General features: G+C 52.5%; 1 protein-coding gene across 3 annotated transcripts in view; it reads right to left on the bottom strand.

The window, feature by feature from the left end:
- Positions 1-6: 6 nt before the first annotated feature.
- MED25 (mediator complex subunit 25) overlaps positions 7-14,323 on the bottom strand; it is a 23,815-nt gene continuing 9,498 nt past the window's right edge. For 2 of the 3 annotated variants that reach the window (XM_012812546.2, XM_012812547.1), the window contains 15 exons: positions 11,394-11,492; positions 10,577-10,697; positions 10,018-10,180; positions 9,736-9,866; positions 9,371-9,458; positions 9,085-9,278; positions 8,508-8,636; positions 7,901-7,986; positions 7,768-7,825; positions 7,531-7,638; positions 4,520-4,708; positions 4,049-4,120; positions 3,706-3,924; positions 3,234-3,414; positions 7-1,105 (listed from right to left, as the gene is read on the bottom strand). In XM_012812546.2, the coding sequence (XP_012668000.1) occupies positions 861-1,105; positions 3,234-3,414; positions 3,706-3,924; positions 4,049-4,120; positions 4,520-4,708; positions 7,531-7,638; positions 7,768-7,825; positions 7,901-7,986; positions 8,508-8,636; positions 9,085-9,278; positions 9,371-9,458; positions 9,736-9,866; positions 10,018-10,180; positions 10,577-10,697; positions 11,394-11,492 (2,083 nt within the window). In that variant the 3' untranslated portion in view covers positions 7-860. Of the gene's footprint in view, positions 1,106-2,664; positions 2,798-3,233; positions 3,415-3,705; positions 3,925-4,048; positions 4,121-4,519; positions 4,709-7,530; positions 7,639-7,767; positions 7,826-7,900; positions 7,987-8,507; positions 8,637-9,084; positions 9,279-9,370; positions 9,459-9,735; positions 9,867-10,017; positions 10,181-10,576; positions 10,698-11,393; positions 11,493-14,323 lie in introns of those variants that run through there. The other variant, XM_003801469.1, reaches the window with a different exon arrangement.

The raw sequence follows: 14,323 nt of genomic DNA on the forward strand, positions 1-14,323 counted from the left end.
GCTTCCCCAATTTGCCAGAACTGAACAAATATAATCATACATTCAAGTAGCTGTTTGTGAACATCTTTGTGGAAAAATATTCAGTGTTCAAAAGGGTTGTAACCTCCACCAGTTTTTGGTAAACGTATTCAGGGGAACCAAGTGTGGCTCTTTTTTTGGCCTGATTTAAAATGAACCAAGCTGATTAACTTCAACAGTTCAGATATGTTCCACAACCAGTTCACAGGGCTTCTGTGAAACACACTGAGGGTCAAGCCACCATTAACTTGCTCACGGTTAAAGCACAGGACATAAGTGTCCAGGGAATCCATGATGTGTTCTATTTAATTTCTTAGAACAATTCAACTCCCGGTGATAGATGCAATGACCTACCCCCATGTCCTTGCCAAATGTTTCCACCTTGGATCAAAGTGTCCTGCCAAGTCCCCTGTGATTACCACAACCGTCCACAGTTGTGCTTAAGAATTCTTGCCAGTCTATGTGAATTTTTCTCAATACAAAAAAAATAAGTCATTTCCCAGCATTGGGCCTGTCTTGGCACCAGGTCACAGACTTCTTCGGTCACATCAAAATTCTCAACACCACAAATAAATAAAGCTAACTGGGTGGTAATAAGTTTATGAGCAGCGATAGAAAAGGCCACAATAGATTTGACTCTTTCAAGCAACAGGACTTGTAAATCCTCCGATTTATCTTCAACTCACTGTGCAACACAAACGCCCATTGGACTTAAATAATGGGACAGTCGTATGTTTCGCCATCTGTTGTAGGTTTTAATGCCCAGATAATTCTTTTCTTGTTACTCTGGCACGGCATACTCTGGCCATGCCACTTCTAGTACTCAATTTCCAAAGCAAACACTATTGACATTTCAGTCCCTTCTTCAGTTCATTGAGGATCGCATCTCGAGTCTGTTCCGTATACTGGTCATAGCTCTTACTATGCTTTGATTCGTAATGACGTTTCAGGTTGTATTCTTTCAACACAGACACGATTTTTTTGCATATTAAACACGTAGGCATGCTCTTCACTTCCACAAAGAAATAGGCTCGCTCCCATTTTTCTCGAAACACGCGGCCCTCTCCGTCTCTCTTTCGTTTTGCCACTTTTGATAAGAGACATGGGTACAAGAAAGATTTCACTTTCCTCTGAAAGCTACCACAGGAACAAACACAGTGCAAGCCCAGTGACAAAGGCAGTGACCCTCTGCCTCATGGGGGAGCCAAGAGGGAATAGTGGGGACTGTGGCGAACTGGAGAGCACACACCCCACTGAGAGGGGCAGCTCCAGCCCACTGTTGCCAGGCACAAGGGCAGGCCTGGGGGTGCCAAATCTTCTGACTTGTCAAGAGAAACCAAGACTACAGATTTTATGTGTGTGTGTGTACAAATGACTCTGATTTTTACAACTAACCCATAAGGAAAAAGTACCACATATGCTAACACAGGGAAGGCCAAACAAAACTCATCTGTAGAATGGCCCATAGGCCACCAGATTGCAACCTCTCTCCTGGGGTGGGGCCCATGAATCTGCATGTTAACCAACATCCAAAATGACGCAGATGCTGGAAGTCCTGGTGTGGACAACACTCTGAGCCAACACTGGTTCAGATTCTGACAAGAGACAACTAACTCTGTACCTCCACGAGAGACCACTCTATACTTCAGATTGTCTCTATCCAGCTGTCCCCTGGACATCTCTGAGGACATCCTTTCGGTCCCTCACCTCACCACATTCCAAATCAACCTGTTCCCTGCCAGGTCTTCTATCTTGAGAACAGCCCAATTGCCACCCCACCCAAAGCCCCAGGCCAGCCTCTGACTAGGACCCAGAGCCTGTCCTCTCCACATACAATCCTGTCTGCTTCTAGGGCTTCAACCACCACATATACACTATCCCCTAAGAACATGTCCTGAGCTCCTAGCATAGCATCTGTCACTTGGATGCCCCTAGAACAATTTGCATTATCAGCTCCTTCTCCTAGAAGACCCACCATCTACCATAACCCAGGCCTAGACCAAGGAGCCACCCTTGACCTCACCCCCACTTAACCCCACTTCCTTGACATGGCCCACCAATGCCCAGCCTCATACCTCCTGGCTTCCTGCCTTGCCTTGTCACAGTTTAGCGATGTCTGTCACCCAGAGCCACCCCCTGGTTATAGCCTCCTATGGCTCCTATGTACCCAGGACAAATCTCCAGGTGTTTGGTTTGGAATCTGAGCCCCTCACTCTGCCCATCTCTCCAGCTTCTCCCTCATGTTCCAGAAGCATCCATCAACTTGCTCCTTTGAATGGCCTAGGCTTCCTCTAGCCTTTGCACATTCATTTCTGCTGTTCTCTATACCCAGATTGTCCTGTGCCTCCTTCCCTCCTACCTCACTGATAGCTCCTTCTTTTTCAGTCTGGGTGAGTCACCTCTTCCAGGCTCTCAACGTGGCCCCTGCTGCCTCCATGACAGCATATGTTATGAGTGCTACCTGCCTGCCCCTGCCATCTTCCCCGGACCAGGCTGACCAGACTGCCTCTGACTCAACACTGAGGCCCGGGTATCACAAACCCAGGCCTCAGGGATGTCTGCTGAAGTGAGAACAAGAACAGAAATGTCTCCCCCAGGTCTCCTCTTGCCCAGTCCTGGGGGACGTCAGTGACGGGAGCCGGGGCATGTGTTAAAAAGGAACTTTATTGGGTGCTGGGGGTTCAGATGAGATCCATGAGGATGTCGTCCTCCATGACGCTGGGCTGCAGGCCCGGCTGGGGGACCGGGCCCCGGGGAGCCCCGCTCAGCAGCATCTGACCTGGGGGGCAGTGGGAAGGGACTGCATCTCCCAGTAGTCCCTGGGGCCTTGGAGGCCCTAGGGTACTCAGTATTCTAGAAAGCCCTAGGGGACCCATCAGAGGTACCTTCTGACCCCATCTGGTTGCAGATATGTTCTTTCCCATAAGACTCTGGGAACCCTTCCCCCAAACTACTTCTTGGCCCTAATATCACACTTCCCAGCAACCTCAGGATACACAGGAGAGGATCATGGGAAGACATCTTGACCCACTAGGTCCTTAGACCCATTTGCTGGACTTGCCAGTAGCCCTCAGAGCTCCTCAGGGCCATGGGGAAACCCCAGGTTTCTGGATCCCAGAACTTCACTTCCCAGGAGCCCTTGGTCTTGGTGTTCTAGCCCAGGGGCTGCTGGGATACTCAGTCCAAATCTCTGCCCTCCCCCTATGCCCCCTTACCTGGTAGTGGAGCCCGAGAGGGAAGCTGTGCAGGCCAGGACTGGGCAGGTGGCGGATGCAGGAGAGGAGGCCCCAGCTGGGGCTGCCCCAGGCCCTGGTGTGGTGGGGGCAGCAGCGCAGGAGCCCCAGGAGGCTGGAGGTGGTGGAGGGAGGCCTGGGGTGGGGGCACCCCAGTCTGGGGCTGGGAGAACAGAGGGTAGTTCAGAGGCTCCTGGGGGAAAGCTCCCCTACCCCTCTGCCATCCTGCCTCTGGCACAGATGCTACACACAGAATAGATCAACCAGAGGTATGAGAAGGCCCTTCTTCAAAGACTCTTGGCAGAAGCCCATGTAAAAGGATGAAGAGGAGGTAGTCTGCCTGGAGCCCTTGTTGTGTCTCCATTCACACCTACCGACCAAAGCCAACCTCCCTCCTCCCAGGTAAAAGGACTAAAATGTCAGAGGCTCCTATCCACCCACACCCACATCTCACCGGTGGTGGGTTGAGCAGGAGGCTTCGCAGTTGGGGGTTAGCCCCAGGGTTCTGGGGCCGAAGGATGGGTCCAGGAGGGGGTGGGCCGGGGGCAGCTCCAGGAGGGCCTTGAGGAGCACCAGGGGGAGGCTGGGTAGTACCTTGAGGCTGGGGCTGCCCTGTGGCCCCAGAGGCCCCCACGGTGCCCTGATTCTGGGGCTGTGGTGGGCGAAGTTGTAGCTGGAAGAAAGAGAGACAGGGGTGAGGGAGAAGGGGAAGGCCTCCCCAACCCTCATGTGGGCACGATGAGCATCCTCTGTGACCTTCCCTACCCCATCCCTGACCCCACCAGCCCTGTCCTCACGAGATTCTGTGATGGCCTTGGTTGGTCTTCCAGAATGGGACCTAGACCTGGAGGTGCCTGCTGTCCCCCCATCTGCACAGGAAGAGAGGGGGCAGGTCAGTGACAGGAGTAGGGTGGGAGGTGGTATACTGAATCCAAGACAGGAGGATCCTTAACCCTGAAGGGAACTCATAGGAGCTGGGGACATTTTCTCTGGGGATGAGCAGTCTAAGAAGGCAGACTGATGCTCCCAGTTCCCCAGGAGGAGGCTGTGTGCCAGGGATTTGAAGTAGATGCTGAAAAGGGAAAGTATGGTTGCAAGATAATATGGGGTGGGACTAAGCTCAGGGAGGCCACATCTTTGGTGAACAGTAAACAGTTGTGGTACCAGAGACCCAGGAGGGCCACTGGGGGGACAAGGCTGTCTGAGCTCTGGAGGCCCAGGCAGGAAGAAGGGGGAGCGCAGAGTTGGGAGGGGCCGTCATTACTCACCCCTCGCTGTTGCTCCAACTTCTGCTGCTGGACCTGCTTGTGGTTGGTGATGACCTGCCGGATGCCATTGACAAAGCCACTCTGATCATAGGGGATAAGGCCCATGAAGATCTTCTTCTTGGATGAGTACAGCAGCATAAGCACACGCACCTCGCAGGGAGCTGTATGTGGGAAGTGCACGCAGCCCGCCTATGGGGACAGAATCTCTTCAGAATACAGTTCTACCTTTCCACATTCTAGAAGGTTCTGGAAGCTCCACAGGTAAGGGGAAGCAAGGTTTCTGTTATAAAAGGTTGAGGAGACCGAAGATATTCAGCGGACATACATGATCAGTGACTTGCCATCCTTCTTCATAGAACATAGGATGCCTATAGCCCTGAGAGGTACTTTATGACCAGGAAGGAGAGGTCAAGAGAACCACAGGGGCAACTGGCCTGACACCATGGAGCTAAAAATCCAACTCCTAATAGCTGCTCACGTCTAGACACCCTGTTATGTGTAAAAATTAAATGCCTGCCCTTTTTTTTTTTGAGACAGAGTCACTTTGTTGCCCTCAGTAGAGTGCCATGGTGCACGGTGTACCTTACAGCAACCTCAAATTCTTGGGCTCAAGTGATTCTCTTGCCTCAGCCTCCAGAGTAGCTGGGACTGTAGGCACCTACTACAACGCCTGACTATTTTTTTTAGAGACGGGGTCTTACTCTTGCTCAGGCTAGTTTTGAACTCCTGAGCTCAGGTAATCCACCTGCCTTGGACTCCCAGAGTGCTGGGATTGCAGGCATAAGCCACCTGCCCTGTTCTAAATGCCTGCTTTTATAATATTTGCTCCTGGGACACTAACTCTCAGAACCCAGCTGCCATGCTGTGAAGAAGCCCAAGCCACACAGGCAGGCCACATGCAGATCAGACCGACAGTCCCAGCTAAGTCCCCGCTGACAGCTAGTACCATGTAAATAGGCTATTTTGCACAGTTGAGCTTTCAGATCACCACAGTTTCAGCTGCCATCTGATGGCAACCCCATACAAGTTCCCAAGAATGGTCCACTAGGCTGGGCGAGGTGGCTCACGCCTATAATCCCAGCACTTGGGAGGCCAAGGTGGGTGGATTGCTTAAGCTCAGGAGTTTGAGACCAGCCTGAACAAGAGCGAGACTCTGTCTCTAAAAATAGCTGAGTGTGGCTCGGCGCCTATGGCTCAACCGGCTGAGGCGCCAGCCACGTACACCCAGGGTGGCGGGTTCGAGTCCCCAGCCCGGACCCGCCAAACAACAATGACGGCTGCAACCAAAAAAATGGCCGGGCGTTGTGGCGGGCGCCTGTGGTCCCAGCTACTTGGGAGGCGGAGGCAGGAGACTCGCTTGAGCCCAGGAGTTGGAGGTTGCTGTGAGCTGTGATGCCACGGCACTCTACCCAGGGGGACAGCTTGGGGCTCTGTCTCAAAAAAAAAAAAAAAAATAGCTGAGCGTTGTGGAGAAAGCCTGCAGTCCCAGCTACTCAGGAGGCTGAAGCAAGAGAATCGCTTAAGCCCAAGAATTTGAGGTTGCTGTGAGCTGTGATGTCTACCGAATGCAACAAAGTGAGTTCTGTCTTAAAAAAAAAAAAAAAGAAAAAAAGAACGATCCACTAAGCCCAGCTGACCCACAGAGTTATAAGAGAAAATTTCTGTTTGTTGCCCCCAACCCTAATTATCTATTTGTACTAAAAATGCTACTGGACAGGTTTATGTTACTTGTTGCTGAAAGCATTCTTCCTCTCAAGAATGGCTTCTACAGTCTTTGGAAGAATGGCTCGAGTAATCTACCTCAAGTCCTCTCTCCTGGAAAGGTGCCTGGTATATAGATAGTAACTGGATCTGCTCCTGTTTAGAAAAGCCCTTTCCCAATGTTAGGAGTTGAATAGTGTCTTCCAGAAAGATGTCACAGTTCCAATTCCCCAGCACCTGTGAAGGTGACCTTATTTGTAAACAGGGTCATTGCAGACGTGGTAAGATGAGGTCATTAGAGTGGACTAATCCAAAATTACTGGTGTCCCAAAGGTACATACACATAGAATGCCATGTGACAACAGACACATAGAGAACAGTTGTGCAACGATGATGGCAAGGAGACTGGAGCAATGCTCCCTAAAGTCTGGGGTTGGCAGCTGAAAGAAGCAATGAAGCCCTCCCTGAGAGCCTTAAAAAGACTATGGCCTTGCTGACAACCTGATCTGAGACTTCCAACCTCCAGAACTATGACATAATCCATTTCAGTGCGTTTAAGCTCCCTACTTTGTGACAGTGTGTTACAGCAGCCACAAGAAACTAACATACCCATAAACCCATCAGAATCAACAGCTTCCTCCTAATTGCTCCTGTCACACCTGGTCACATTTTTAATGTGGAATGTCCCTCAATCTTGTGCATATTATAATGGTAATAAAAGTTAAGACTTTGAGGAAAGATTAGGAACCTAAGCTCACAAGGCCATTCAACCATCAAAAATGGCTACCTCGGCTCGGCGCCTGTGGCTCAAGTGGCTAAGGCACCAGCCACATACACCTAAGGTGGCGGGTTCGAATCCCCAGCCCGGGCCCGCCAAACAACAATGATGGCTGCAACCCAAAAATGGCCAGGCGTTGTGGCGGGTGCCTGTGGTCCTAGCTACTTGGGAGGCTGAGGCAGGAGACTCGCTTGAGCCCAGGAGTTGAAGGTTGCTATGAGCGTGATGCCATGGCACTCTACCCAGGGGGATAGCTTGAGGCTCTGTCTCAAAAAAAAAAAAAAAAAATGGCTACCTCAGGGCGGCGTCTGTGGCTCAAAGGAGTAGGGCACCAGCCCCATATGCTGGAGGTGGTGGGTTCAAACCTAGCCCTGGCCAAAAACAGCAAAAAAAAAAAAAAAAAAGAAAAAAAACAAACAAAAAAAGGCTATCTCAGGCCCAGGGACCCTGAGGATTCCCATCAAAGGATAAAACAGTGGACAAACTAGTTAGCGCCCCAGCCCCACCCCGCCCTGCCCTGCCCAGGACTCACAAAGCCATTGCCCATAATGCGGTAGAGGCCTTTTAGAGACTCCAGATCCTTGTTGGTGAAATGAAACTGGACCATCCTTGAGTTCCGGAACAAAGGGCCCAGGGTGGTCTAGGGGAGACACAGAAGTCAGCCAGTGTGTTGTGTGGGGAAGTGAGGAGGGGACACGAAGCAGACAGGAGGAGAGGCAGAAAACAGGGTGAGAGCTTTCTGGTAGGGTGGGACCCCATCTGCACTCACCAGAAGCTGCTGGGGGATAAGCTGCATGATCAGCTTCTGGGGCCACTGCTCGGTCTTCCTGGGGGCAATGCCATGAGATGTCAGGAGGGGCAACCCCCAGCCTCACCCCACCCTGCCCCTGAAAGTCACCTACAAGTTCTCTCCATGATTCACATAGACCTGGCAAGGCAGTGACCGTGTCAGCTTGGTGTTGGCATCCACTGAAGCAGGTTTAGGTTTCTGAAAAGCAAGATGGGCACTGACAGTGAGAAGGGCCTTATAGCTCAGTCCTCTGACTCTCCTATCCCACCCTGGCAACCCAAAACTCAGGACATCCAGGATTTCTCACAAATCCTGGACCCCTCCTCCAGACCATTAAATCCCATATTCCTCTAGCCTTCAAATTCCACAAATGTTGGGACTTCTCTTCTGGCTCCTAAATCCTACAATCCACTATTCCCCAGATGCCACAATTCCCTGGGCCCCTGTCTGAACCCTATGTCCTAGGCCTTTCTGGGTTTTTCACCTGTAGCACAATTCTTAACACCCCTCTAGTCCTGAACTAAGCCACTACTCCTGTGGTTTCTGGGGACTCTCATCTGGATTACAAGTCCCAGAACTCCATGTCCCTTACCGCCCCAACCTGGCCCTGTATCCTACACGTCCAGCAGCAGGAATCCCACCAATTCCAGCACTCTATAAATTCTGCAGGCTTAATCTCTGGTCACACACACACCCAGTGCATCCTCAAGCCCACTCACCTCCTGCCACTCAAGAACCCCGCTCCAAGCCAGAAGTTTGTTGGTCACTGACTGCTGCCCACTGAGGGCTGGGGCCCCTAGCTGGGCTGGAGAAGGGCCGCTCACTCCTCCTGGGGCCACCGTGCCTGCCTGCCAGAGAGGAAGAAGGAGGGCAATGAGGGTAGGAACAAATGGCCTCCTTAGAGGGACTGTCCCAGAAGAGGTGCAAACCAGGAAAGTTCTCTTCTTCTGCATCCCCATCTCCAGAACAGCACTTGCCATCCCTGAGACCCCAAATGCTCTGATTCTACAGGATCTGAGGCCCTTTAAAGCCCTTGATGCCTTGGGCTCCCAGATCTGCAGATACCAGGTCCCTTGGGTTCTTCAGGGCCACTATGACTCCACCTAGAGCCACAAGCCTAAAGATTCTAACCCCAAGCCCACTCATCTCACAGTCATCTTGTAACACACCTCCAGAAGCCCCAGAACCACAGATCCTCCCTCCCCAGGCATTCTTCGGGTATGCCAATTACTCATCCTCTCACAGTCCTGCCCGGCAGCTGGGAGAAAGGAGTGGGATAGAGTGTGTAACACCTACCATAGATGCTGCCCCTGGCTGTGCAGGGGGGGCCAGGCCAGGGCCAGTGGCCACAGTGGAGACCAGGCTGGGCTGGGAAGCAGGAGGCGGCTTTGGGGCACCAGGGGGTCCTGGGGGTAGTGGTGGAGCTGGGGCCTGGCTGAAGGGGGGACCTACTCCTGGAGCAGCTTGCTGGAGAGCGTTGATGGGTGAAACTGTGGGAGAGACCAAGGAAGTAGTAGGGGACAGGTGTGCAAAAAGGGTCCTGTCCACCCCTCCCACCCTGCAGCCTCGCCCCTGAACTCACAGCGTGGGCCCAGCCCAGCCTTCTGGTTCTTGGCAGCCTCTACTGCATTCTGGGCAGCCACCTGAGCTGCGCTTAAGTTCCCAGGGACCTGGGTTAAAGGGGAGGGGATGGGTGAGGATCATGTGCCCCCAGTCCTGAGTCTCACAAGGCCATACCACCCAGGTCCCACAGGGCACAGCCACTCTAGCTGGGGTAGCTGAGGAGCCCACAACCCAAGAGATGTGACTCAGAGCTTCTAGAGTCCCACCCTCCTGATGTCCCAAGGAGAACTCCCACCACCCCACAAGCCCCAATGAGGTCTCTTCCAGGAAGCTGCAGCTTCTCCAAGGCCCCAGTAACATGGTCCTTCCTGCTGATGTTCATACCTGGTACTGTGGGGGGACGGGGGGTAGCGGCTGCTGGGGGGCTGCTGAGAGAGTGGCACCCGAGGGTGCAGTGGGAGGCAGGGGGACCGGCTGCTTTGGCTGGAGGGGGCCTGAGGCCGAGCCACCCCCGACTGGGAACAAGACAGATGAGCATACCCCCATGAGAAGGGGTTCCAGGTGAAGACAAGGAAAAGAAATCCAAAATCCAAGTCAGAGGGAGCTGGGGAACCCCCCCCCGCCCTGGCCCCAAACCTCCCATCCCTGCCTGCACCTTGGCCTCACCAGGCAGGACAAGCCCCCGCACCAGCACCATGTGCCTGGGGTCCTGGCTCACATCTGCTGGTGGCTGCAGTGGCTCCAGCAAGGCTGGGGGAGCTGCTTTCTCGAACAGAAGCCGCAAGGCAGGAAGCTTCCGGGGAGACACAATGGAGAAATGGATCCCCCGCTGTAGGGGAGGGGATAGGCAGTTAGGATGGGGCACTGCCACTGGGATGCTAGAGCTGGTCCCAGGCTACTACCATTCATTTTGTTAGTGGACAGCCACAGACCTATGACCACAATTCCCATCAGGCTTCAGGGCAAGGACTGTGGGACCCGGTTTTAGCTGCCCCAGGAGACTCTACCTTACAGTTCTTTCACAGAGAATAAGCAGAGGTGGCCACAAGTCCATGATGATTTTGACCTAGGAGTCTGGGTCCCCAGGCCCTTCTCCCCTAGACCCGGGGATCCAGGCCCTCATCCCCTTCTCCCTCAGACCCAAGGGTCTACCCCCAGCCACTCTTCCCTCAGACCTGGAGTCAGGGCCCCCAGCCCCTCCTCCCTCAGACTCAGGGGTCCTTACCTCCCCAATCTTCTGCACGAGACTCTCAGTTGTGTACCCAGAATATGTAGTACTCTCAACAGCAGGCAACAGGTATGGGGGTGAGTTGCAGATGAGGAGGCAGACTCGGTGTGTCTGGCCACTGCCACAGACAAGAAATGATATGGGCTGGGCACATTTCTCCTGTAATCCTAGCACTCTGGGAGGCCGAGGCAAGTGGATTGCCTAAGCTCACAGGTTCAAGATCAACCTGAGCCAGAGTGAGTCTTCATCTGTAAAAATAGCTGGGCAATGTGGCGGGCACCTGTAATCCCAGCTACTTGGGAGGCTGAGGCAAGAAAATCGCTTAAGTCTAAGAGTTTGAGGTTGCTATGAGCTGTGATACCACAGCACTCTACCCTGGGCAACAAAGCGAGACTGTCTCAGAAAAAGAAAAGATATAAAGCAAGCACAACAGGGCCTCTGAGAGGGAACAAGAGGCAGCACAAAGCATAGCGGAGGTGTAAGCACTCTGCCCCCTGGGGAGTCAGGAGTGACATCCCCATTTCACAGCCAAAAATATAGAGGCTATAAGAGGTTCCAAGACTCACTCTCAGTCTCCCAGCAGGCAGGGGCAGCAGGAAGGAGACCCAGAGTGGGCAGAAGTGAGGGCACTGAGAGCAGGCATTGGGCCAGCCTCACCTGAGGACACACCTTTGGCCTCCCAGCTAAGAGTTTTCAGGGACATAGAGCCCACCACACCTATACTGTGAGGTGTAAGGTGGGGTCACTCGACAGGCAAAGTGCTACCAGACAGTGGGAATAGAGGGACACAGTCCCAGACAAAGGAGGCACTCACATCTGCTCCCGCATCTTCTTGAAATCATCAAACAGCTGCAAGGCGGTGCTGAGGCCTTCTGCGATGAGGCTGCAGCTCTCACCACCCCCGCCCATGAACCTGCAGGGGGCCAGGTGGTCAGGCCCCAAGGGCTCTCCAGTGTTTCCACTGTCCCAGCCCCCAGGCCACACTTGCAGAGCCTGCTCCCATGCTGTCCTTCATTTCACACCAGGCTGTGCACCTTGGGACTATGGGACACTGTTGAATTCCCTGCTCTCTCTCTGGTGCTGTGCTAACACCAGACCCACAGAGGGCAGGGGACATTTGCTGTCTTAATCATGAGGCCTGGAAGGGAATGGGAAAAGGCCTAGCACACCAACCCTGAGATCCTGTGCTGTGTCCCAACTCTGGTGTAACTAACTCCTTGTCCACTCTCCTGACATCCCTTTCCAACTCTGGAACATCTGCTCCTTTTTTTCTTTTGAGACAGAGTCTCACTCTGTCATCCTCAGTACCGTGCCATGGCCATAGTGTACAGTAACCTCCAACACTTGGGCTCAAGAGATTCTCTTGCCTCAGCCTTCCAAGCAGCTGGGACTCTAGGCGCTGGATACACTGCCCAGCTATTTTTAGAGATGAGTTCTTGCTCTTGCTCAGGCTGGTCTCGAACCTGTGAGCTCAGGGCACTCCACCCACCTCAGCCTCCCTAGGATCCTAGGATTACAGGTGCAAGCTATCTCAACCAGCCTGCTCCATCTTTAAAATTAGTCCTGGCCTCAACTGCCCATTCCTAGACAGAGGCCAGGGCCACTTTTGTCCTCCCACAGTGTTACAGGTTGAAATGTGTTCCCACTGAAAAGCCAGGTTGAGCTCCTAACCTCATTTGTAAGTAGGATCTTCACATAGGTAATCAAGTTAAACTAGGGGGCCCTAATCCAACAAGGCTGGTATCCCCATAAAAAGGAGAAATTTGGACACAGACAGACACACAAGGAAGATATGAAGACACAGAAGAGTGGTCATGGGAAGACCAGGGTGATGTTAATACAAGCCAGGGACATCTAGGGCCACCAGCAGCTGGAAGAAGCCCCTACAACTATCAGAGGGAAGACCACTCTGCCACCCTGATTTTAGACTTCTACCCTCCAGAACTTGAAGGCAACACATTTTTGTCCCTCTAACATACTTTTTTTTTTTTGCAGGTTTGGCTGGGGCCGGATTTGAACCCACCACCCCCGGCATATGGAGCTGGCACCCTACTCCTTGAGCCACACACGCCACCCCATAACACAATTTTTAATACTTTGCTAGGGCAGCCCTAGGAAGCTAATATACACGGACACTCAAGTTTCTCCTCTACCTGATCTATAGTGACCAGCACCCATGGCAACACAGGGTGGGGCTCAGAGAAGACCTCTACTCAAACACAGCTGTTGTTCCCATGTTTCTCAGGTCAGGTGGTCAAGAGGCTGACCTTTGCTGCAGGGGACATGTGAGGAGCCCTAAGGGCCCTTTCCCCATGAACTGTCGTCTTGGAGTCCATGTCTGCTCCTACCTCCTACATAGACATGTCCTTGCTCATCCCCAGCCTTGCCACCACAGTCTGGCACATAGGAGGCCTTAGAAAATGTATATTGTGGCTCAGTGCCTGTGGCTCAAGTGGCTAAGGTGCCAGCAACATACACCTAAGGTGGCAGGTTCAAATCCAGCCCCGGCCCACCAAACAACAATGATGGCTACAACCAAAAAATAGCCGGGTGTTGTGGCAGGCACCTGTGGTCTCAGCTACTTGGGAGGCTGAGGCAGGAGCTGGAGGTTGTTGTGAGCTGTGATGTCACAACACTTTACCCAGGGGGACAGCTTGAGGCTCTGTCTCAAAAAAAAAAAAAGAAAAGAAAAGAAAAGAAAATGTGTATTGAATAAACAAGTAGCTATGAACCCAACCATGTCCATCAAGTCTCAACAAACCCAAACCCTTTGCCCAGCACCTGAGGCCCTCCATATCCCAAGCCCTGTCCCCTGCCCAAGTCCTCTTCTGTGTACCTGCACTGTGCCCCAATCCCCATTCTTGCCCAGATGGAAATCCAGCCATCTTGTGTCACCCAGCCCTGCATGCCTTCTTCCAAGAAGCCTTCCCCATCTACCACCTGATTTTTATTTATTTATTTATTTATTTATTTATTGCAGTTTTTGGCCAGGGCTGGGTTTGAACCCGCCACCTCCAGTATATGGGGCCAGCACCCTATTCACTGAGCCACAGGTGCTGCCCCTACCACCTGATTTTAGTGCCCACCAATGATCACATCATAGGTCATTTGATACTATGGCTGTCAAGCTTCTCTCCACAGCCCACTGTACCCCTTCCAACCTATACAGCCCTCAGTAATAGAGATAAAGGTTCCTGAACCACCTCTACAATGTGCCCAGGACACAAAAGACCTTGGGTACCAGCATCTGGCAGTGCCAATGCAGCCGAGCCCTCCCTTCCTACATGAGGTTCCACTCATGGATCCCAAGCCTTGCCACTTTCAGTCCTCACTGCGGCTGCTCCATACCCCCTACCCACCCATTCCTCAGCCTCACTCCTCCTCACCACCAAGACAATTTGGCACAGAATCATGGTAGAACTCATTGATAGAACCAGGACCTGCACCCAGCCTGCCACCCAGTTTCTTGCCATGGAGGATACTGTGGGCCTCTCTGAGACTCCAGCCAAGAGAGCCCTGGTGAGACCTGGGGGATGGGGAGCAACTGCATCATACTTTCAGGTCTCCTCTGGGGCACAAACGTTTTAAAACGAGACAGAGGTGGTAGTTGCACAACATTCTGAATGAACTAAATGTTAACAAATTGTTATTCTTAAAATGATTTCTTTCATGGAACATGAATTTCACTTCAATTTAAAAAAGAAACTTGGGCGGCGCCTGTGGCTCAAAGGAGTAGGGCGCCAG

This window comes from Otolemur garnettii, unplaced genomic scaffold (genome assembly GCF_000181295.1).
Source record: "Otolemur garnettii isolate 467f Iridium unplaced genomic scaffold, OtoGar3 scaffold00211, whole genome shotgun sequence".
In the NCBI taxonomy this organism is placed as follows: Eukaryota; Metazoa; Chordata; class Mammalia; order Primates; family Galagidae; genus Otolemur; species Otolemur garnettii.